The 25,664-nt window shown below is 27.3% G+C and overlaps 1 protein-coding gene and 1 pseudogene across 1 annotated transcript; both read left to right on the top strand.

Annotated features, from left to right (window-relative positions):
• Positions 1–13,258: 13,258 nt before the first annotated feature.
• LOC101246036 (inorganic pyrophosphatase 1-like) lies at positions 13,259–14,810 on the top strand. Its single transcript, XM_004235565.4, has 4 exons — positions 13,259–13,474; positions 13,563–13,684; positions 13,762–13,969; positions 14,271–14,810. Exons 1-4 carry the CDS (start codon positions 13,337–13,339, stop codon positions 14,625–14,627), a joined length of 825 nt encoding a protein of 274 aa, XP_004235613.2. The 5' UTR covers positions 13,259–13,336; the 3' UTR covers positions 14,628–14,810.
• Positions 14,811–17,718: 2,908 nt separating this feature from the next.
• LOC101245744 (inorganic pyrophosphatase 2-like) lies at positions 17,719–18,946 on the top strand (annotated as a pseudogene).
• The last annotated feature ends 6,718 nt before the right edge of the window (positions 18,947–25,664 follow it).

Here is a 25,664-nt window from a genome sequence, read left to right on the forward strand (position 1 = left end):
CATATTATAAGTTGTTAATTTATTTAAGAAATTATTGTATGTAAATAAAATACATTTAAGCATAAAAAATTTAATAGAATATTTTATTATGTACTTAATATTAAAAAAGGTTACAGAAAATAGAAAGTCTAAAATAAAAAATAGTAATTTTAATTTATATAACACACTTTTTCTTTAATATAATAAAAAATAATGTTATTTTCTCTATAATTAAAACACAGCTTGACTTTACATTTTCTGTATATTGAAAATGATTTATATATAAATATTTAAATTTTATTTTAAATCACATATTCAAAGATCTTCATTTATTTCTTAAATTTTGTGTCAAAAAGAAATAGTGGTACATAAATTGAAATAATGGAAATAGCAAATTTGAAGGTCACGTAAGAAGCTATCAAAATATTTTTTCTACATTTACAAAATAATATTTGCATAGATATTATCTTGTTCAGATTTTATTCGTAGAATTACACTATGGTCAAATTTATTGTTGCGATACTAAACTTTTACGAGGACCTTTTATCTCCATGAACTATTTAATAGCGTATTTTTTATCCCTATATTATTTAATAGTGTATTTTAAAGATATATATGTTGAATATAGTGCAGGCTGAGCTGGTTAACTTATCTACAAATTGTATATAAATAGTATCACAACAACAAATTCGACCAAAATTAAAATATTTTTGAGACTCTAAAATTAAAGGTTGCCACCTTTTGATTGAAGATGCTGCCTTCTTCATTTAATTATTAACCCATATAATACTAGTTGTTGTGGAAGATTGGAAATGATGTGATGTTTTTTGGTTGATTGAATAAATTAACTACTTGATGATTTGTGGATGGAATAAATTAACCATTTGATCATTTAGCATGTCTCTTTTTTTTTTCTCTTTGGGGGAGACATGTTAATTTTCAAATGCTTTGATTGAATTTTGAAGCTAATGTGAACTTGTTTAGTTAATACTTTCTCCTTTACATTATATTCATTCTAGAAATTAAAATGTCAAACATATGGTTGAATTTTTCCAACACCAGCATTTTAATAAAATATAATAACTCTTGTTATATATCATTTATTTTCTACTTCTATTCATTATAGAGATTAGAATGTCAAAACACATGGTTGATTTTTTTTCAGTACAATACATTTTAATATTGTTATGATGTAGTATAATTAAAGGGTCGTTTGGTACAAAAATTAACAACGCACCGATTAATAATATTGAGATTAGTAATGCAGAGATTAATAGTACATAGATTAGTAATGCAGAGATTACTTTTACCAAGTGTATGGTTCATTGTTTTCCACCTCATCTTGTGTTTGGATTAAATTTTTTTAAAAAAAAAATCAATTATACCCTTGAATTATTTTGCAATTAGATTAAGGTAAATAATTGGGACAATATTTTTTTTTATGGTCTTCTAATTAACTAGCTACTTTAAAAGAGCAATTTTTTAAAATGATCTTTTTTTGCTTAAATTATTTGAAGATAAATAATTATCATCTTAGTAAATTGATCACTTACAAATGTCAATTTTCAATTTAGAAAAAGATAAATTATCATCTTTTAAAATTGAAGAGACGGAAAACAATAGTAAAATTAAATAAATCATCTACATTTACGCACAAGATTGCAAGTTGCAATTTTAATATGTATTCAATTTTATAAATTGTTCAGAATACAAATAATTAAAAAATCACACAAACATACAACATAAAATCAAGAAAATAAAAAAATAATTAAAATATTTTGAGGGATATTTTTATCTTTAGTAGACTTATCCCATGGTATTATATCTCATGTATTACTAATACCTCCAAATGGAAGGTATTAGTAATACATCATATAATATCATGTAGGAGGTATAACTAATCAATGGATTAGTTATACATAGACCCAATTTTTCTATCAAACATAGTACTAAATAATATTATCCATAATAAATGAATTATTTGATTTAATACGGCCTATCAAACGACTCACGAATGTAAAAGCAAATCATAGAATCATTTAGTGCTCAGTGAGACAATTAAGAAGATTAAATTAACGGATGAGGTCATTATTTTCTCATAAAAACAAAATAAATTAACTGGTGAATGAAATCTAAATGAGTTCTTTATTGTAGCTTTATATAATTTGAATAGTTTTCATTTCTTGGGTTAGTTTTTTTAAGTTGTGTTAAATTCAAAGTCTATTTAACATAATTTTAGAGTTAGGTGCTCAATATAGATCGACGGATAGATTGTTCACGTATTTGACATTAGACAATATTTAATTGTTCGAGATTTGGTCACTATTCATCCGTTAAGTTAACTTTAAATGTTGTTTTAGGCTCAAGTTTAACATTAACTATATAAGTATGTGTTAGTGTTAAACACAACTTGAACATTATGCTTGACAATTTTATTTCTATCATGTTAACTAAATTATCTTTGTAATTTTAAAAAATTATACACGATTCGTTCATTAATAATTTTGTATCATATTTCAATTAGACACATCAAAATACATATATTTTTATTATCAAATATAGTGTAAAATATAAATACATAGAGAGAGGCGAATGAGAGGAGAGATGGAAGCGAGATATGAGGGGTCGAGTGAGAGAGTGTGTATATTCCAGATATATACAAAATGTATCTGGGATACTAGATAAATTTCGTATACTTTCTTAAATACAAAATACATAGGAAGAGAGGTGATTGGGATATGAAAGAGGCGAGCGAGAGAGTCAGTGCATCTTCGTTACATGTGAATCCACTTGGATACAACATATCTAGACAAAATTACATATAATTTTGACTCTAGGTATCAAAGATACATGTGTGCGTCCAAATACATGTATCTATTAACCAATATTATGCACACTTAGTAATTTTAATAACTCGTTGAAAGGCACGTAATTAATCCCTAAATTAGTGAGATCTGTGTTGTTCATCTTAGTTTCTATAGACCCAAATTGTTAATGGGCTGTATGTTAGCCCAATCAAAGTTACGTGAGATATGAGTAGCCCATATATTTGGGTTTAGAAAGCTCAGTGGTAGTGGGCATGTACTAGAACTTGGGCTAAAATTAGAAGTGTAATAAAGTACTTTAGCCTGTTTGCTAATATCATTTAGGGAAAATTGTATATAATAGCAAACTAATAACTTAAATTAAATGGAATAGCTAGAATTTAATTTAATTGTACTCCATAGCAAACATTAGCTAAAATTTTCCAGCGTCTCTCTCCCAAAAATCTCGCTCTCCACTCTCCATTCTCGCTCGCCTCTCTCGCTTTATACACAGAAGTGTATAATTCTGTTTCTGTTTTGTATAAATCGAGAGAAAATTGTATATACACATGCAAAAATGTATATCTTCGTGTTATACACTTAATTATACAATTTACAAACATTTTACTTCAAATATTGCCGAGAAAAAGGCCAACGAATTATACAATTGCGAATTATACAATTGCAGTAAAATACAATTTTCTCTAGCTTTATACAACAGAAGTGTATATATTGTGTTTCTTTTTTTGTATAAAGCGAGAAAAACATATATATTCTTGCTATACACTTCTTATTATGCAATATACATACATTTTAATTCGATTCAACTGGATGCAAAACAAATTATACAATTACAGCGAAATAGGCTAGCAAATTATACAATTTAGGCCAGCGAATTATACAATTGTATATGTATAGCAAATTATACAGTTTTATGTTTGCTATGGAGCGCAATTATGCAAAGTTTGCTATAGCATACAAATATGAATTTTTTATTTGCTATATGTGAAAGTTGCCCCATCATTTATGTCATTTTAGAATCTCGTTAAGAGATTTTTTTCAAAAATATGATGGATAAATTACTTAAAGTACAATGTACTTAGCGTTACCATTTAAACTTATAGCTAACACATTTCTTACGGGCTGGTTAATGCAAATATCATTTTTAGGCCATCATTTAAATTTTATTCGTATTACTTAGAAACTGTACATATATAGCCCTTGAGACTAACAAAACAATAGATTATCATTTTATGTTACAAGTTTACGTGGTAATATAATCATTTTTAGCAATTTGTGATGAATTCAGCGGAATTCACATAAATGCCAATATCTTAAATTGTAAACTAAAAATGTTTAAAGCCCTCTTAATTCTATAAAGGAACCAGACCAAAATAAATACTTTCTGATTACTTTTACTATATCTATAAAGGAATCAGACCAACATATTTAGATTCATTGTTCTATTTTGGTCTAATATAAAATTTAAGATGGTAAAAAGAATTTTTAAATTTTAAATCAAAAATATGTACAATATGCTGAAATAGTTTTAAATTTTATGATCTTAAATATGTTATTCAAAAAATTAAGATTAAAATACTATTAAAATAATATTTCAAAAAAAAATAAAAATAAATTAACTACATTTTAAATTTTGTAATTTTAAATTAAATATATATACAATACGTTGATATATTTTAAAATTTTACGATCTTTAAACGTGTTATTCCAAAGATTAAAATCAAAATATCATTAAAATAAAATTAATATTTTTAAAATAAACTAAAAGTAAAATAAATAAATTAAGACAAAAAAAAGTAACACCTAATAATTGAGTTTAGTAAGGGGCAACAGATATATTAAAAGAATGAATAATGATAAGACTTTTTCCCTTTTTATCACCACTTTAATTTGCAATTTAATTATTGTGAGATTAATGATTAACCGCCAAAAGGCACCAATCAGGGGCTAGCTTAATAATTCATATATTTAAAAATAAGTGATTTTTTAAAGTTTTAGGATGGAATTAATTTTTTCATCCAAAATTACCTAACATCCATTAAAAGAAGATATTAAAAGAAATTAATCAAAGCATATTTCTTTAATATTGTTTGTTTGATACTTCCCAAAATCTTCTTAAAAGTAAAGTTAATCATTATCTAAGATTTAGAAGTTGTTGAAAACCACATTTAAAGAATTAATGGTAATTCCGCAAAAAAAAATAAAAATTAATACATTCTTAAATTTTGAATGATTCATTCATTTTGGATCGTAAAAAAATCTAAAAACAATTTGATTATATTTTATTAGAAAATAATTTCCATTTATATTAAGAAATTTATTTGATATCTATTAATATTTAATTAAAAATTCATAAATTATAAATTTTAACTCTGAGACGTGAACTTAATTATTTTCTAGAACATCACATCACATACAGGCAATACTCAAGGAAACAGAAACTTATAGTAATAAAGTTTGGACGAATATTATTTCTTTGACTTTATTTGTGTTATTAATAATTGCATTTAACAGTTAAATTTATAAGCAAAAGTTATAACTCAATAAAGAATGCTTCCATAATTTGATTTGTCAATAGTGTTTTGGTTATATTGCTTTATCATACATCCAATAGTGTTCATTAGTTCAATATAATATTATTCTGAGAAAAGCAAAATATAAAGTAATACAAATAAAACTACATGACTACTAAATAATACCACTAGTAACAAGGAGATCAAGAGATGAGCTATCCCCATGACTCTTTCTTATTAAGTGCAACAACACACTGTTAACTACTAAATTTCTATTCGAATTCTCATTCTTCATATCTTCATATATCTATGTTCATGTTTTTAGTGAGATGAAATTGTGTCATGTACTGTCTAAACACATCTTTCTATTCTTCTTTGACGCCCACCTCTAGTTTCTACCTTGCTATATATCATAACTTCTCCTATAACACACCTCTTTACTAACATATCTATGCACCTCGATCTTAGTCTTGTTTACCACAAAGGTCATTCTCATGCATGCAACTTACCTTACATAACTTCGTACTTTTAAATTCTCTCTCTGAATATATATATTATATGACTAGACATTCATCTAAATATTTTATCTGCTACACGTTATTAAAAGCAGGTGCTTGAACAATAAGAGAATCTTGATAATATTGATAATAGTAATAATACTAGTAACGTGGGTCACAATCACATGTTTAAAGGCCTAAAGCTTCGGAAAAAAACAACAGAAAAAGCATGCACTAAATTAAATTTATTATATGCATTTGTCTAATTTCCGTACGTCAAAATCAGTTGAGGTCTTTCCATGCACAAATTAATTAAAAGTTTCTATAGTATTTATTACCACTGCTTTATGAGATATTGCAATGCACGTAACAACCATAATTGTTGAAATGTCTTCATCAGAATCTTTTTGTTCCCTCATCATGGCCAATTAAAATTAATGCGATACGTTTTTTTTTTTTTTGAATTTACTGTTAAAAAGTGAGGAGAGACTGAGCAAATCGTTTATAAATAAAATGTTTCGATTGAAATGTTGTTAATAAGTCAATGAAGTCATTATGAAATGTTAGTATCTTTTTATGCTTCCAACAGTATTCATTAATTTTTTGTTATTATAAACTGATCTTCCTAAGTTTTTGTTTTAATAATTATATATATATTCAACTTTTTGAACGACAACATTATGTACTGATGTCTTTGATAGTGTTAGAAATGGAGTATATAGTATTTCTCTGTCTTAGTTTATATGATAATTTTTTAATTTTTATGATTAAAAATAAGTAAACTTAATTTTTTTTCTTTTAACCTTAGTAAAATAGTTTATGGCTACACAAATGCACACAAAATGTTCCCTTCTTTCTAGTTACTTTTTCCGTCCCTAATTATTTGTCCACTTTTTCTGTTATAGTTGTTCCTAATTATTTGTTTATTATGAAAAATTAAGAAAGAACAATTTTTTTCCTATTATAACCTCAATTAATTACTTTGAAAAATGTAAAACTTTTTGAAAATCTCAAGTTTTTAATTGATCCACATTATAATTAATAGTGATAAAATAATAAACTCACCACGTCAATAATTATTTTCTTAATAGGTGTATCAATTCAAAAGTAGACAAGTAAATGGAGAAAGTATCGGGAGGTGCTAAATGACCAAAAAATATGGTTAGAAAATTTTAAAAACTTTAATTTTTTTATTTAAAATAATTGATTTTTTCCATTTTTAGTTAAAAGTATTAAATTAAAAAGATAATAATATTTTAAAAATATTCTAACCAAACTTTAATCAAATTTTCTCGCCAAATTTTTTTTCCGTATCAAATAAAATGATATTATATAAATGAGACGAAAAACTAATATATAATTACAGTAATAACAACATCAGTAGTAATAATAATAATAATGATGTGAGTGACATAATTAAAGGGCTAAAGCTATGGGGAAAAGAAAAGCAAACACTAACTATATATTTTTTATTATTATTATATGCATTGTCGTGTTTCCGTACGTCAAAATCAGTTAAGACCTTTGCATACACAAATTAATTAAGTTAATTATTGCCACTACTTTATGAGATATTGCAATTCACGTAACACCCATAATTATTGTAATGTCTTCGACAAAAACTTTTGACCTCGTCATCATAATCCATCCTAATTAATTAATTTAGGAGACTAACCGTATACTTTTGCGATCGAAAAATTAAGTATTTTAATTGATTAATTATTTCAATTTTTATTTTATTTATGAGGATTTATTTTTTCATTGTGTAATACTTCATTCCATCATCATTTTTTCTTCTCCTATCCTCAATTTATAAAAAGAAAATATTCTTTTTACGATTTATATTATATGATATTTTAGTTCTAAAACCCTTTAAAAATTCACTTGCCCTTACGAAATTGAAGGATTTTAATAAAATGTGGTTAATTATATAGGATATGTAGTGAACTTGTAATAAGCGATTCAATATCATTACTTAGCCAGAGGCAGAGTCAGAATTTTCAATAAAGGGGTTCAAAATCTGTAGAAATAGACATATGTAGTAGCCGGGGTACGATATCTACTATATAAATATAAAATTATTTCAACCATGTATAAATAATATAATTTTCCGCCGAAGAGGGTTGTAAAAGATGCCTCCACCCTGTCCCCCCCCCCCCCCCCCCTTCCCCCTCTCTTCTCTATAACTTTGATTTATGTTTCTAATTATTGACATAATCAAATAATATAATCGAAAAAAATCAAATAAAAAAATAAAAATCAAATTTATTTTTATTCAAATTGGATTACACTTCTTCAAAATCAAATTAAATTTATTAATGATTCAAATTGGATTTCTTCAAAATTAAAAATCAAAAGTTTCAATCCTAATAGTACAATATCAAATCGAAAAAGGTAATGCACCCTTAGGCTTAATTAGAAGGATAACCTTTTGATGATGTTGAATTGAGTCACACCTAATCTTCGAACCTTTTTCTGGTCAAAAGATTTAATCATTGTCATAAGCAGCCAAAAAATTATATTAATTTGTGTTGCGTACGCAACCATGCATAATCCCAATTTATAATGTGTTAAAATTTGAATACTTTTTTTCTGCTGGAACCAACTCTTCTTTCTTATTAAAAAAAAAACAATGTCATTTTCTATTAAATATAATTCAGTATATTAAAACGAAGTAGTTATCAGTAAATTAAAATATAATTTCTAAAAATATATTATATTATATGCGTCATGAAAAAATTTCACATTTTGTTGATAACCGAGGAGCGCGTTTTATGTTTTCCTTGTTGTTCCTCTTATAGCATTTATGGAACTACAAATTTGCATTTATTCTCTTTTATTTAAACAAAAACTTCACATTATTATTACATATATTATACACATTTAATATTTTTACTATGTCAAAATTAAGGAATTAGACTTATTCCAATATAGTTATAGAGATTATTTTGTGTCTTGCTATTTTGTTGTCTTTTTATATTTTTTTTTATAATTCTGGAGCGAATATTTCTTTTTTAAGTCGAGGATCTATTGAAAATAAATTTTCTACTTCGTAAAAGTAGTGGTAAAATATGTGTATTTCTCCAACCATCCTCTAGCACTATTTGTATATGTTATTATTGTTATTTATATATATACTTGTCAATATAGAGACTGTTTCGTATCTTTCTATTTTATTTCCTCTTGTTTCAAAATCCTATGTAGTCAGATACTTTCTTTTTGCATTAAGAGTTTATCGAAAATAAACTCTGAATCGTCGTAAATATAGGGATAAAATCTACATACATTATTCTACTTATTTAAAAATTTTATTTTTAAAATTATATCGAATATATTATTGTTATCATTACTCGTATACAGTACTTTTTATTAAAGGATAATGTTTTAATTGACCGTAACTAGACCTTTTTGAATATCTTTAAATTAGTTAGTTGTAGATTTTATACTCTGTAAATATTAGTACTAGATTATAACGCCATCTAATTGGAGGCCTTATCGGCAGCTTTGAGTAAAATATAATTTCATGATACTAACACGAATTGTAATGGAATGATTAGTTAAAATTGATTTATTCTTAATTAAATATCTGAAATCTGAGCTCATGAAAATGGAAAAAAGAAATCTTTCTAGAAGTGAGACTGCATAAAATAATATATGTAATACGCGAATTTAAATTAAATTAAACTCTAATATGAATATAAAAAACACCAAAATAAAAAATATCATTCCATAATCAGATCCCACTGTATCATGATGCGCAAATTTAGCACCATTAAAGATGTGAATTGCAGGCCAACAAAAAGTTGTCTTACGCTATCGACTTTAAATAATTTTTTTTCTAATAATGTTCAATTCTTTAATAAGAAAGTAATGTTTAAAAAGTAATTTTGATACGTACAATTCTTGGAATGTGCTTCTTTAGCTTTTTATAATTGGTTGGGTTGTTATTATGGGTGTCAAAATCAGCATACTAGTACTATTTTCTTTATTTTATCTTTATATATTAACAAAAAGAAAGGAATGTTTTTATAACAAAACATTTGAATTAGTCAGATTTGATTTTAACTTGTATTTTACCCAAACCAAGAAGTTTTTTGGTGGAGTTAAATCTTCTTTTTTCTTTCAAATAGAAACCTAATTTGTGTCAAGTGTGAGGGAACAACAATATATATAAACTTTATTGTATGTTGGATTGTCAATGACTAAGAAGCTCTAAGTTTAACTAAATCAACCACCACTAAATTGTATAATTTTTAAGCAGAAATCATAAAATTTAATTTCTAATAGAATGAAATATATTTAATAATGATTGATGAATTAAAGAAATTTTTCCTACGAAATAATTTCTTTTGTTTTTAAAAAGCCTTACGTGATGTTAATATGAATTCGGCTTTGATACTTTATAATAGATGAAAGATTATAAAGTTTCACCATCGATATTTCGAAAAAGGAAAGAAAACAAAAGTTCCTCCCTTTAGTTTGTCGCGTAGAAACAATGTAATATAGAGTGTAGACGTGTTAGTTTTAAAAAAGGTACCTTTAATTTCCTGTTGAAAAATATTTATTTTAGTCTTATTGTTTTTTTTAAAGAAATAAAAAAATAATTGAAAAACTTTGAGAGAAAAATATTCTGCACTATTGTCAAAGAAAATCATTTTATTGATAATTCAGCGACATATATTAATTGATATAATTTCTAACTAACAAATAAATAAATATACTTCTAACTTATCAGTAAAATTCAAATAAAAAAGAACTAATTTCTAAATTCAAGTAAATTCTAATAAAATAATATTAAAATCCAAAAAAATAGCTAATTGTTTTATTTTTCAAACACTTATTTACCTGTGTTTTAATAATGCTCATTAATTTAAACAACCATGCAGTCACATAAAACATTCTATTCTTCCACAAAATATGAGATAAACTATTACTCCCTTCCGTATGTCATGTTACGTTTTTCGAAAGTCAGTTCAATTAATTTTTAAAGTTAAATTAGAATACGTTAATTCGATATTTTTTAAAAAAAAGAATAGATATTCAAAAGAAGCCATGAAAATTAATTATGGACGGAGTGAGTATAATAAAAAAAAAAGTTGCAAAGGACATTGCTTGTTTAGCAAAAGGTCGATAGTTCATATTTCAAGCTTTTGGCTATTGCTAGTAAATTTTGCAATAAAATGGCGTTTCGTAAATTACGCTAATAGTGTTAAAAGAATTGCCATTATGTCATATCCATAATTGAACAGAGGAAAAATAAAGTTATCCACCATATTTTGATCATCTCTAAAGTAAACAATTCACTCAATGCAAAAATATGTGAGTCTTAATTAAAGATGTATTTGATTAAAATAGAAAATATCTTTCATTTTTCCTAATATTTAGTTACGGAGATGGATTGGGGTAGAGGCGTTAGAGGTCGGAGAATAGATAGTTAATGTGTAATCTCGTTTATAGAACTTGTTTTCTTTATAACATAAGTTCTCAAAAAAAAAATAATTATATTTTCACTGTTGAATGTCTTGAATCGGACCCGCTACAAACAGAAAGGACGGGGGTCTCGCTGTTGTTGTATTTTCAATGTTGTTGTATTGGGCCCTTAATTTTCTGTTGATTCTGTATGTTGGGCCCAAGCCTGTTAGGGCGTAGCTTAGCACTATATATAGACGCTATGGGAAACCCTATTCTGTAATTCTGTTTTTGCCTCTCCATAATAAAACTGCTCCCTCTCTTCCCGTGGACGTAGCCAATTTATTGGTGAACCACGTAAATCTGTTGTCTTGTTTTTTGCGTTTATATTTTCTCGTATTATCTCAAATTCCGCACAACATTCACGTTATATGTTATTCAAAAATTTTAAAAAATATCGCAAAAAATAACATATTCAGACACGAACACTGTTTATATCGATACTGGAAGCCTCGAAAACAGGCTTGGAAGTTCCTTTGCCAAATAAAACACCCTAGCTAAGTGATTTTTTCCCTTTTATCTTTTCAAAAATTGATAATTATGTGTCAATAGAGTTATGCATATCTTTGCTGATAAAAAATAACAAATATCACGTAAAATTAATCTAAATAGCCGACCATACACCACATTAAAGTGTTCCACTTGTCCTGATCCCCTATAACTAAAATTCTAAAGATACATTATTGGGACTGTTGCGTACTATATATTTCTAATGGATTCATGAATATAACGTGAGCAAAATAAAAATAGAATTATGCTAGAATATCTAGAAGCAAGCATATGTGCTCCTAAATATTGTAATCAAGAATAATAATTTGTAGGAAGAACTTATTCCATAATTCTTGTGAGTTTGTCATTAGAAGAGGAATTGTATAATCACGTTCATATTTTCAATTACATAAATTAGTAATATCTATAATCTAATTAAGTATAAAGTACAGAAACTTAAACAATTTAGTTGCTCAGTACAATGTAGATTCTATCTTGAAAGTTTTTAAATTACAATAATCTTAATTTTCTGAGAACTCATCGATATATTACTCCTTACCAATATATAGCAACCGAAGCATAAGTTATGCATCAGATACATAACTATAAATCAGATTCATCCTAATATAGGTTTGAAATAACTGATATTACGTATCAATAATAGCATTTGTACCAGATATGTATCTGATAGAGGCAGTGATATATCTGAATGTCAAGAAATAATTTTCTTAATAATTTTTTTTTTAAAAATTATATCATCTTGAATAGTTTAATTAAGTAATTTCTCTTAAAACAAATAAAAATATAAATTGGGAGGAGATAAAATCTCTTGGTCATTTACTTCTCATCAAGTCCTCCATTTTTTTTAAAAAAAAAATCATTTTTAAAAAGACTATTCAGTTCTTTTAAATTGCAGTCAAAATATGTTTGTAGCATAGATTTTTCAAATCTTTGTGAAATGATGTCATAAATTATATAAAAATTTGACAAAAATACAAAAAAATATATTCATATACACATTTATAACATAATTTAAATAAAATTAAATTATTTATACATAATATATAAAAAAATAATTAGTCAAATCAAACCATTGACCCCTAAGATTCACTAAATATCTATTAATTAATTAATGTAATAAGAAATAAATAAAATATTACTAATTGTTGTTTGGAAACAAAATCTAAAGCATACAATCCGTTACAACATGGGAAAATAAACAAATTGCGAAATTACCGATTTAGCCTTAGAGGTTAGCCCGCCGAGAATCACAATTGGAACCCAAAATCGGAATATTCCCATCTAAATAAAGTTGTAAAAATGCATTTGAAGTCGAATATTCTCTCATATTCCCGCTCTAAATTTTTCCTTAATCCACCACGTTAATCATAATTAGTAATTAATATGTAGTTAATCAAACGGCTAATATTCCTTGCCTTCTTTTAATTAACACAATCTTCCACTATATAAAGGGGCCTCTTCTTCTCTAAGTTCTCATTACTTCAAACTCATACAATCTTTTTTATTTAGAGAGAATTTTTGTATTCGATTCGATCGGAAAAAAATGGCTGGAATTGTTGTGGTTTTCGATTTTGACAAGACGATTATCGATCTGGACAGTGATAATTGGGTGGTGGATGAATTGGGTGCTACTGATTTGTTCAATCAGCTTCTTCCTACCATGCCATGGAACTCTGTTATGGTAAGTTTTCGCCTTAACTTTTAAAATTCTATTATGTTTATTTAATTAAATCGCTTGATTTAACTGTTATCTGTTCAACAAATTACAGGATAGGATGATGAAGGAACTTCATGAACAAGGCAAAACTATTAAGGACATTGAAGAAGTACTGAAACGGGCACCTGCAATTCCTCGGGTTGTTCCCGCCATTAAAGCTGCTCATGCTTTAGGGTACGTATCTATACATTAATTTTTTTTTGCAAAATTGGATTTAATTTACTTAAATTAAATGTGCATTGTTGTTTCAGGTGTGATTTGAGGATTGTAAGCGATGCAAATCTCTTCTACATCGAGACGATTTTGAATCATCTGGGAATAAGTGATTGCTTCACGGAGATCCACACAAATCCAGGCTACGTTGATGAAGAAGGGAGACTTAGAATCCGTCCTCACCATGATTTTCACACCTCCTCTCATGGCTGCAGCTCCAATACTTGCCCTCCCAACATGTGCAAGGTAAAACACGAGATACCTCTTCGGTTTCAATTTATGTAACAGGCAAATTTTCTAATTTTGTTCGTCAATTTTGGCATATATATTTATTTGGAAACTAGATAAGAAGTACTTTCGAAATTCAAAGAGTCACGTAAAGTTGGAATGAGGAAGAACTTAGGATTATATGTCCCCACAGATTATTTTTTTTTTAAAAAAATAGAGTAGTTACGTTCTTACCAAAAGCCCAGCAAAATTTGCTATTTATTCGAATCAAATTTAATCTTCTGTTGTATAATTTTGTTTGTGTTTTAACACTTAACAGGGCCTAGTAATAGAAAAAATACAAGCTTCATTGGCTAAGGAAGGGAAGAAAAGAATGATATATCTTGGTGACGGAGCAGGAGATTATTGTCCAAGCTTGAAGCTGAAAGAGCAAGATTTCGTTATGCCGAGGAAAGATTACCCTGTTTGGAAATTAATAAATGAAAATCGCGATCTTGTGAAAGCAGAGATCCACGGGTGGAGTGATGGAGAAGAGCAGGAACAGATTCTGCTTCAGATAATCAAAACGATTTCCATGGAAGATAATCAATTTTTATCGGTTGATTGCAAGTTCCAGACGATTCCGATCAATGCAGTTCATGAAGCCATCACAAAAGCTCTCCCTGTGCCTTACTGATTAAGCTGTGACAACTAATTAACAGTTGGTTTTAATTACTTGTATTTTATGGTTTTATTTGAAATAGCCCTGGTTTTGAGCCTTTGATTCGGGCTCTGAATATTATGGGGGGTGTAACGCCGTTATCTTTTCCCTCACTTTTTTTTTTATAATAATATTGGAATTTTGAATCATGTTGATTAATTTTATATTTCTATTTACCTTGCATTCCAAGTTTGTTGAAGAAGAAATAGTTGAACTGATAAAGGAAAAAAACATTTATGTCATAATCTATCAACATGAACAATATGATCTACAAGCGAATTTCATTGAATGTTGTATCTTGTTATTGTTACATAATTCTTAGAATAATTGATTCAATAAAATATTTAGTTTCTTAATTATGATAAGAGTTGTATTAATATAAATATTTAAAGTCATTTGATTAATAAACTTAGAGATTAAGATTTGTTTTTTCATTTAGATTTTCAACCTTGTTAAATAATAGTACGTACTTATGGTTAGCTCTCTTGTTACTCTTGCCTTAAATGGGGACGGAAGTGATGAATGGTGGAAACAAATAATTAACGTGTAATGTCACGTATGAAGAAGAATAAGTTAATTCGCGCATTCAGCGACTGAAAAAGTTTGCGGAGAAGGATTTAGTTGCGTGACAATAAATTTGTAAAATGAACTTTTTTTTTTATTGAATATGTCTTTTAAAATTTTTAACAAAACAAACATGAAAAAATATTTCGTGCATATTAAATAATGCGTTATTAGTGAATTCTTTTCACCTCTTAAAATTTTGTCCTACTGCAAGGTGAGGCAATGCTCATTCCCTAGATCAAATCCACTTCGGATCGAAAAAGCAACTAGCCAAATTTCTTATATATCTAAGATATTGAACAACAAATATTTGAAATTAGATGAATATATATAATCAGTGGCGTAGCCACATAGTGGTAAGGGTGTCCAATTGGACATTCTTCTTTGAAAAAAAAATCATATATATAAGTAAAATGATTGAATAAAATATTTTGGACACCTTTAGTATGATAAATTGTTATTTTTAGACACCCTTTGTTAAATTCCTGATTCCACTACTATATATAATTGTACTGATACTACATATAAAATATTTTGTAATATGAATCTGCTCAAACCAAAAAGGTTGTTCCACTTGTCCTCCCCTATAACTAAATCTAATCGATACATTATAAATGGGACTGCTGCCTACGATATGTTTAGGATTTTACTTATAAATGAATATAGAATTATGCTCGAATATCTAGCAGCAGGTATCTGTTCTCCTAGATATTATACTGTGCGCCTAATTAAGAATAGTATTTCATTCGTTTTAAAATAGTTATTAGGTTTCTTTTTTAAGAGTTAATTTATATTTTTTTAAAAGCTAAATTAAATTAGGTTAGTTTAATTTCTTTTTTATAAAAAAAATACAACTTAGAGAAAGCGTAACACGTTCATATGTGTATTTCCATTGCATGAAATATATATTATATATAATCATTACAAAATTGACTTGTTTTCGATGGATGTGGCTCCGCTTCATTAATTTTTAGTGAAGTAATCATCAATTTAGGTGAAGTGTTTTAAGGTGAGGAAGTGAGATACGTGGGTGTAAGTTTCATGGATTTAACGGTTGTATATTTCATATAGAAAAAAATTTTATCCAAAAAATTTGGTCATAATGGTATTTTATATTTTTGAAAATTTTTAGTCTTTTAATTAAAAAAAGAAAAAAAAGATCCATTTATTTTAAAATAAAAAAGATATAATATATTTTTAAAATTTTTAGCTAAATTTTGATCAAATATATTCGCCATAAGCTTTATATATCTTCAATTTTATAATTTTATTACTAAACAAATAAAATTAAAACTTTCAATATTCTATAAATCACCAATAATATAGAAAAAATATTTATAATTATTTTTGAAAATTCTACAACACAAAAAATATAACAATGGAGGTAGTCTTTATTATCCATCTCTAAATTAGTAGTCTTTTTCATCCTCAACTAATATTTGCAGTAACTAATATTTACACCTCTACATTTTAAAAAATAATTACTAATGTTAGCGATATTTTTTGTTTATTATTGTTTATAGCAATGTTTTGTTAAATTTGTAATGTATATAAAAAGTGAATTATGTATGTAATATATATGAATTATAATTGTTTTTTGAAATATATCATGTTTGTTTGGTAAAAAAATTGTCACATTGTATTATAAGTTCATTAAAATTTGTATTATATGTGAATAATAAATTATTCTTTGTAATATGTATTAAACTTATATTATAAATGAATTAAAAGTGAACAAGTGAAAAAAAAAATTTATTACTATAAATGATAAATATTTTTTTATTATAGTATATTTATGTAAATTTCCAAAAATGAATAAACATGCTAACGTAACAAAAGCGAGTCATAATAAAACAATGAAAGTAACAACAAGAAGCTAAAATGTGATATGGTAGAATCGTAAACCCATTTTATTATTGAACCAAGCCTTTAACTTTTTCATTATTAATTATAAACATGTAAATCAATTTTATATATTAAATGTAATTTTAATCTGACCTCACGTAGCTCAATTTTATATATAAAATGTAATTTTAATCTGACCTCACGTAGCTCAATTTTATATATAAAATGTAATTTTAATCTGACCTCACGTAGCTCTGCTCATTTACGAAGGTTGATACCATTCTAAAAGTGTAAATATTATATTAATTTAGTTGTTGATCTCAACATAATAATTATATACTTGTTAAATTACAGGTATCGTGAATAAGCCAAATCAACTTCATATTATTAACTTTTTGCAAACAAATCTCACGCATAATCCGTGTTACCAATAAAATAAACAAAACAATAAGCAATTACAGATTTAACCTTATAGATAAACCGCCTAGAATCATAATTGGAACCCAAAAGCGTAATAAAAGAGAATATTCCCTCGCTAAATTTTCCATTAAATCAAAATTAGTGTATAAACCTAAAGGAAAACGCTTTTATTTATGCTTTTAGTTCAAGCTGTCAACATTTTTACTTACCGTGAACTCAAATTTTATTTTACTTTTCCTTTTCCTAACTCAAATCTACAAACCTTCTTTCCAACTATATAAAATCCCTCTCATCACTTCAAACTCAAAACAATTAGAAAGCTCTCTGTTTCGTTTGTTACTCTAAGAACAATGGCTGGAATTGTTGTGGTTTTCGATTTCGACAAGACGATCATTGATTTGGATAGTGATAATTGGGTGATTGATGAATTAGGCGCTACTGATTTATTCAATCGACTTCTTCCTACAATGCCATGGAACTCTCTTATGGTTAGATTTCGTTTGATTACTTTGTTAATTCACATTCTAATTGCATTTACATTGTTCTAACTTGTTATATATGCTCTGTTTTTAGAATGATGAAGGAACTTCATGATCAAGGCAAAACTATTGACGAAATTGAACAAGTACTTAAACGCGTACCTGTAATTCCCCGCGTTGTTGCCGCCATTAAAGCTGCTCATACTTTTGGGTACGTATATGCAATGCATATATTTTATGGCTTTTTTGGTTCTGTAAAATCGGATTTACTCTAATTAGCTTATGTGTATTGTTGTTATTTCAGATGTGATTTGAGGATAGTAAGCGATGCTAATGTCTTTTGAAACATCTAGCAATATATGATTGCTTCACTGAGATCCACACAAATCCGGGCTACGTTGACGATCAAGGAAAACTTTGAATCCTTCCTCATCACGATCTTCATCATGGCTGCACCTTCAATACTTGCACATGTGCAAGGTAAATAACTACGATGAATTTTTTATAATTGTATACAATTATTAACATTGATTCTAATTTATATTTGATTATTTGTATCAACAGGGGTTGGTAATAGAAAGAATACATTGGCTAAGGAAGACCGGAAGCAAAGAATAATCTATCTCGGTGACGGAGCATGAGATTTTTGCCCAAGCTTGAAGCTGAAAGAGCACGATTTCGTTATGCCGAGGAAAGATTTTCCAGTATGGAAATTAATAAGCGATAACCGCGATCTCATAAGAGCAGAAATTCATGGGTGGAGTGATGGAGAAGAGCAGGAACACATTCTACTTCAGATAATTAAAGCAATCACCATCGAAGAGAACCAAATTTTATCAGCTGATTGCTGCAAGTTTCAGACGATTGCAGTTCATGAAGCCTTGCCAAATGCTCTCCCTCTACCATAGTAATTAAGCTTTGTTTTTTATGTCAAAAAAATGTATTGATGATCAACATGTAAAAAGAGTTCAGATCTATTATGACAACAAGCTGGTTGGTTAGAGTTTTGTTTTCTAATATGTTCAAATGACTTCAAATCATTATAATTATTCTTAAACATTTTTAATATCAATTGAGCTATGAGTTTTGAAACAATACATGTATGCTCTCTATCAATACCCACACAAAATTTGGTTCCACATCAACCAATGGTGTTTGAAAAAAAATAAATTATGAATGGTTCAATGATTCAATAGGAAAATAGCATAGTTGAGATATCTGAGGCTCTAATACTATGATTTTTCATACATCTCTACATATTAAGAATGTCGCATCATTTTATCTCCTTAACCTAAATTAAATCTACAAAGGTCTTCAACAAAAAGGAGTCTACATTGAAGTCCGATTAAATTTGAATCATGCACCATAGAACTTGAGGTTGACGCTTCTAACAAGATTTTCTATTTAAGAAAGGTTCAAATATGAAATCTCTGTTTATGAGTGAATCAACCATACTACTGCACATAGAACGTGTTTTATTTATACATCTCAAATGAGATTACAAATTCCCTATTATTAGACACTTAAAAAGATAACCACATGTTAATTGTCAATCTTAATACTGAACTTTGTCAAATAATTGGGTAGAGAGATATGAAACTAAAGGCCCAAATCATAAGCCCAAAGCCCATGGTCTCTAAAACTAGGGAAAAAATGAGTATTAATATCTTTTGGTTCAACACCATCTGTTCTTAGAAACCTACGAATTGAAATTGATTTAACACATATTTCCATTAAGATTAAAATGTTTGAATCTAAAATCAGAATATTAAATAATTAAGCTAGTCTGTTTTGCAGCATCTGAATATACAAAACTCATTGTACAACAAAAATTTAAAAATGCTAAATAATATTTTAAAATAAAATATAATTCTATATATTATAAAATATTTTTAAAAAACTATATGATAGTTGGAGGTGATGACAATCATGGGTGACGAATTAAAGATTATGTTGGGTGACTAAGAATAGTAATTAATTTTGACAACTAATAACAATAGCTAATGTATATGTAATGAAACACTATTATGGTGATTGTCGTTAGTAATTCTTCATTTTATTTATACATATGTGTTATCTACGAAGTGACCTTTACATATACTAAGCTTATTTTTTTACCCCTATATAGAAGCTCGTAACTTTTTTTTTCCATTAATAACTCGATCGCATCAAAATCTTTGAGATTAAAAGTGGATGGTGATTATACTATATGGGGTTAGCTACACATTGGTGGCACATTGCTATCTTACAAGCCCTTTTCCTTCTTATTAAAAAAAAAAAGTAGTATCTTTTAGATCCAACAAACATTTGTGTAGATCAAAAGTATGTTGTACTAAGTTAACTATCAATAATTGTCTCCTTGTTAAACAAATAAGAAAAACAAATCTTTTTTATACATTTTTGTTTGTTTTATCTTTAAAGAAAAAAAACAGGCAAATGATTGAGATTTCAATTATACTTCAAATAGAAAGGAGTTGTACATATTTTGTTCTTTCTTAGCCAAAGAGAAAAGACTAATTAGATTTGTTAACTTTCTTTTCTTATTCATGCCAAACCAAGTTTGCCGGCCTACGCAATTTTATTTTTACCTTAAAAAAGTGAATGATTACTCTTATATTAAATTTATAACGATTCAAAAATTAAAAAAAAGTGAATGATATTTGATGAATATTTATGATTAATTAAGTGAACTCTTCAAATACATTAAATTGTTTAACTAAAAGCATAAATACATAATACAATGTAACTTCATATAGATCTCACATATCAGGATTTGACTATCAGGTTTCAAATACGACATGTTATATCGAAAAGGGTGAATGTTATATAATAAACAAATATAGGAGTAGACTATGTAGTATATATATTGGTAATCATTCTAGGCATTCCTTCATAGGACAATAAGGAATCTTCATTATTATATGTATGACAATATAAATGATTTTAGGTATAGTTGTAGCTAAACCTAAATTGTCTCTCTTATTTACTCAAAATTGTTTTCTTCATGCAACTCTTTACTTTATTTAAACCTACTTGTCTTAAATAATTTAGGTAAGAAAAAAAATTGGGTCTTCAAGCAATTTAGAAATTAGTTAATTAAGTGGTCCAATATTGGATAAATACATTTACTAAATTGTATATGCATTAAACATATGTAGGCCATAGCTATATCTAAATTATCTATCTATAAGCTCTCAATTAAATTCATACGTGTTATGAACTCAAATTAAATGCAACTTGAATATATATGAAATGTAAATATCGTAGCGTATGTGCTACATTTGGATATACTTAAATTCTATATTAAATATGACTATGCACATTTAGAATTACTTCCATGTTTAATAATTACTTCCATGTATATTTTACCATTAATATAGCAATTTTATTTATGTCTTTAAATGAAAAAAATTAAAATAATTTTTTATTAGAATGTACTATATTATATAATTTATACAAGGGAAAAGGGTCAAAAATGCCCTTAACGTATTGAAAATGGCTCAAAAATGCCCTTCTTCCATCTATTGGATCAAAAATGCCCTCTCATCCACCTAGGATCAAAAATGCCCCTAGAGTCAAATTTAAGCCTAAAATTACCCTTATCTTTAACAGAATGCTGATGTGGCAAATATATATCTTTTAGTTAAATGTGTGACATTATTTTATTGGTTCACATATATTAGACCTACTTTCATTCATAATCATACCCATTAACCCAAACTCAAATCCAAACCCATTTCCCCCACTTTCTTCATCTTTCTTCTAAAAATTATTTGAAATATTAATAAAATAATATCAAAACAATCAATACAAGAACATGATGTTCCAAGCATTTCTCTACAAAAATTCAAAGTCTTTCGTGATCTAATTGGAGATTGAACTCCTCCTCCACTGTTAGAGGCTCCATTCTTTTTTTTAAAAAAAATGTGATAAACAACATGGCTTGATTTGATGAGTGTCTTGCTTCCATGGGAGATTGAATGTATGAATTTTTTTGTTCCCATTTCATCAAATCCACTCATTCTTTTGATACGTTTTGGGATACAAATTAAATTGCACTTATCTTCACTACCATAAAATTAGTAGGTCAATTAAAAAAAAATTTCGAGAGAATGATGATTATATAGAATTTTTTATAACCTTTTTTTAAAGATTTGAATTTACCGAAAGAATTTGATAGTATTTTATTAATCCTCCAAATAATTTTATAGAAGAAAGATGAAGAAAGAAAAAGTAGGATCTTTTAGAAATGGGTTTGGATTGATGGATATGATTGAGAATGAAATTGAGTCTAATTACATATGGACCAATAATCATAATGCCAACACATGAAATTTTAAATATTATTTTTGCCATATCAGCTTCTGTTAAAGGGAGGAGTATTTTAGGTTGAAATTTTACTCTAAGGGCATTTTTGATCCAAATAGTTGGATGGGAGGGATTTTTAATCCAATAGATGGAAGAAGGACACTTTTGAGCTATTTCTAATACCTTAAGGGCATTTTTGATCCTTTTCCCTTTATACAATGAAAATTTTCGACAAAGCATTATCAGTAATTCCTCTTAAGGTGATGGCTCCGCCGAAAAAAAAGGTAGTCTATTAAGACAACTAAAGTAGTAAGAAATAGTCAAAGAGTGTTAGCAAGATGTTATTCTAGTTCTAGATAGAATTGAGAACTAGTAAATAAGTAGTACATGTTCATAAACAATAATTAGTAATTTATAGTACTATAATAGTACCATGAAATTGAAATGAACATTTATCATATAGTATATGTGAAAAAATCATTAGAAGATAAGATATAAATGTAGAAATCTGTACTTTCAAAAGTTTAGGACCACCACCCATGTGATTGTGATGAGTGAATTGCAATGATTGCCCCTACAATGCATGTGAAATCAATTGTTGTGATGAGATAGTATGTACATTCATGTCTTTATCTTTTCTCATTCTTTAATCTATCCGACTTATAGTATTAAGGTTTGATTACATTTGAATTCTCTTTAATAACAAAAATAATTCATAAATCTAGCGAAGCTATTAAGTCTGATGTATTTCGGATGCTTGAGGACTTCATCGACACCAAGTAATTTAGAAAGATTCTTCTTTATTGTTGGTGATTGATCATGATATTCATAGCCTAGCTTCTTTTTTTTTGCTAAATCTTGATCATCAAACCTGATCTACTCGACTCCTTTCCTGCCCTTGAGCCTCTCACATCGTTCCGTTCTTTTTATATATTTTCGTTTTGAGACCTCTATTAAGGAAAGAAAAAACAATTACTATTTCACTATAACTCTTGTTAGCAGTGGCTGAGCCACGTGTATTCAAGGAGTGATAATTATTACCTTTTTCGTCTGAAAATAACATTATATAACTATATACATAAAAATAAAAAACCAATGTACATTATATAAATATTCTCATCTTGGCTTTTTGTTGGTTAATTTCTTATATATTGGAGAATTATGACTTCGCTACAACTCGTTGATAAATGCTTGATGATTCCATGTGAAAACGTACCACCTCACTGGAGGTTTACTTTATTTCTAGCACAGAACCAAAACAAAAATCCAGTGCATGATATTAAAATCTACTTTTCACAAACCGTACTGATAATTTAATTGATTAACCTTTAATAAGATTACTTGGTAAAAATCTATCAAATATGTTATTGCCTAATTGAATCTAGTGAACATTAAATTTTGACAAACATATGACAATCACAATTACTTCTGAAAAATACAATTAATCCAACATCTTTATTACTTATGAAATATTGTTTCGATCGTTGTAATATGTCTTTTAAAGTTTTGGTCATTTCTTAAGAAATATTGTTTTGTTAATCCCGTTAATATACTTCAATACATTTGTCTAATGTATTAGTAATATATTTTGGAATTATACCCGAAAGACTAGAATATGATGTTCTAACGAGAGATTTCAAATTCAATCGTAGATATGAAAAAATGGTTTAGGATTTTTCTTGTTGTTTTTTGTGTAGTATAAAAGGGATTTTTATACAAAAATTCCGTCTAATTCATTATTTATTTTTTCTAATAGTACCTATCTATACACATATTATACATCAAGGACGAGTTTGGTGTGAAGCAATAAAAAAATAAATGCGTCTAAGTTTAGCAAAACAATATAATTTTTTTCAGATATAATATTAGGTATAGAAATATATGACATACTAATATTTAGGCATGTTGGATTGTATATCTTTGAAATTTTCAAACTTTTGTTCGTAAATCCCAAATGCATTTTGTCGGTTGGTTAGTGCTCTTCGATGAATTTGCTTGTTTTATTGTTTAATATTTTAATCGGATTTTAATACATATATCAAATTTTAATATAAATATCGAATATTAATAAAATTTTAATATAGATATCAGATATAAAACGAAGAAAAAGGGAGCTGGTAGTTGAATACGGAGGGAGCGTCATCGTAAGTTTAAACCCGGGTAGCATTGGACCACACACCATGGCCCATTGTTTCAGGGACAAGTAAGGCCCACTATTGCAAGTTGATAATTACAAGACCCCACAAGGCCTAATGATCCCTTGATATTTGGGATCTTTTGATTCCATCCTCAAATCCCCATGATTTTTTTTTTACTATTATATGTTCAATAATTAATATAATCATACACAAACAAACCTTGATTATATCAATCTTTCAATTATTCCACCTTCAACAATTCTACAAGGAATTTGGACCCGACTTTAACTTGTTTCCCTACATTATTTTAAGCTTCTACTATTGGTACAAGAAAGTTCATTATATATGTCAAATTACTTTTACGTAAATACTGCAAGTATAAATATGATAATAAGTATGTTTTTATTTATAATGAGACATACTTAAACTTGAAACATTTAGAACGCCTTACATTTATTAACAAGCGAATTAAGTTTTTACCATCAAACTTATTGTATAAATATATATACTCTATATCATTGAACCAACAGGACACTCCATCGATAATTAACTAATCAAGATCTTTAATTATTAATATCAATAAATTTCGAATACAAAAAATGTTAAAACAAATAGGGTAAGGGAAGGTGTTAAGGGTACCTATGGTCAATATTAATGGCCTATCCAATAGATATGAGGATTCTTGTCTCTATAGGTACAAAATATTTTGTCTGATGATCAACAAATAAAAACAAAAATTACCCTTTCGAAACGCATGCCAGTGTCCCATTATTAATAAAGTAATGGATTTAAGTAAGAGTTAAATAAAAAATAATATATATTGAATAATTCTATTTAAGAACTTGCTGCCCCTTAATTTTTTGTCTGATTCGATAAATACAAGAAAATATTTGTCTCAATTATACATCCCTACCGTTTCTAGTTCAGTCTTACAAAAACAAAAGTTGATTCCACCAATAATTGAATCACTTAGTTTTAATTTCGTGTTTAATCAAAATTAAATACAGATATAACATATATTTTACGTGGCATACATAACGCCACATAAAATTGTTATGGAAAACCACACAAAACAGAAAAATGTCATATATTTGGTATAAATTTAAATCCGAAAGCATTATGATTTTTTAAAAAAATTAATAAAAATTGTTGAAAGGAGCGAGACATGATCCGTCGGAAGTGGTGCCCAATAAGCTGAGCAAAGAAAAGCGCCGTCGAGTCGCCGTCAGTTTACAGTACCGTATTAATGAGGTTAACGC

The sequence above is a fragment of the Solanum lycopersicum genome, chromosome 3 (genome assembly GCF_036512215.1).
Source record: "Solanum lycopersicum chromosome 3, SLM_r2.1".
Lineage (NCBI taxonomy): Eukaryota > Viridiplantae > Streptophyta > Magnoliopsida > Solanales > Solanaceae > Solanum > Solanum lycopersicum.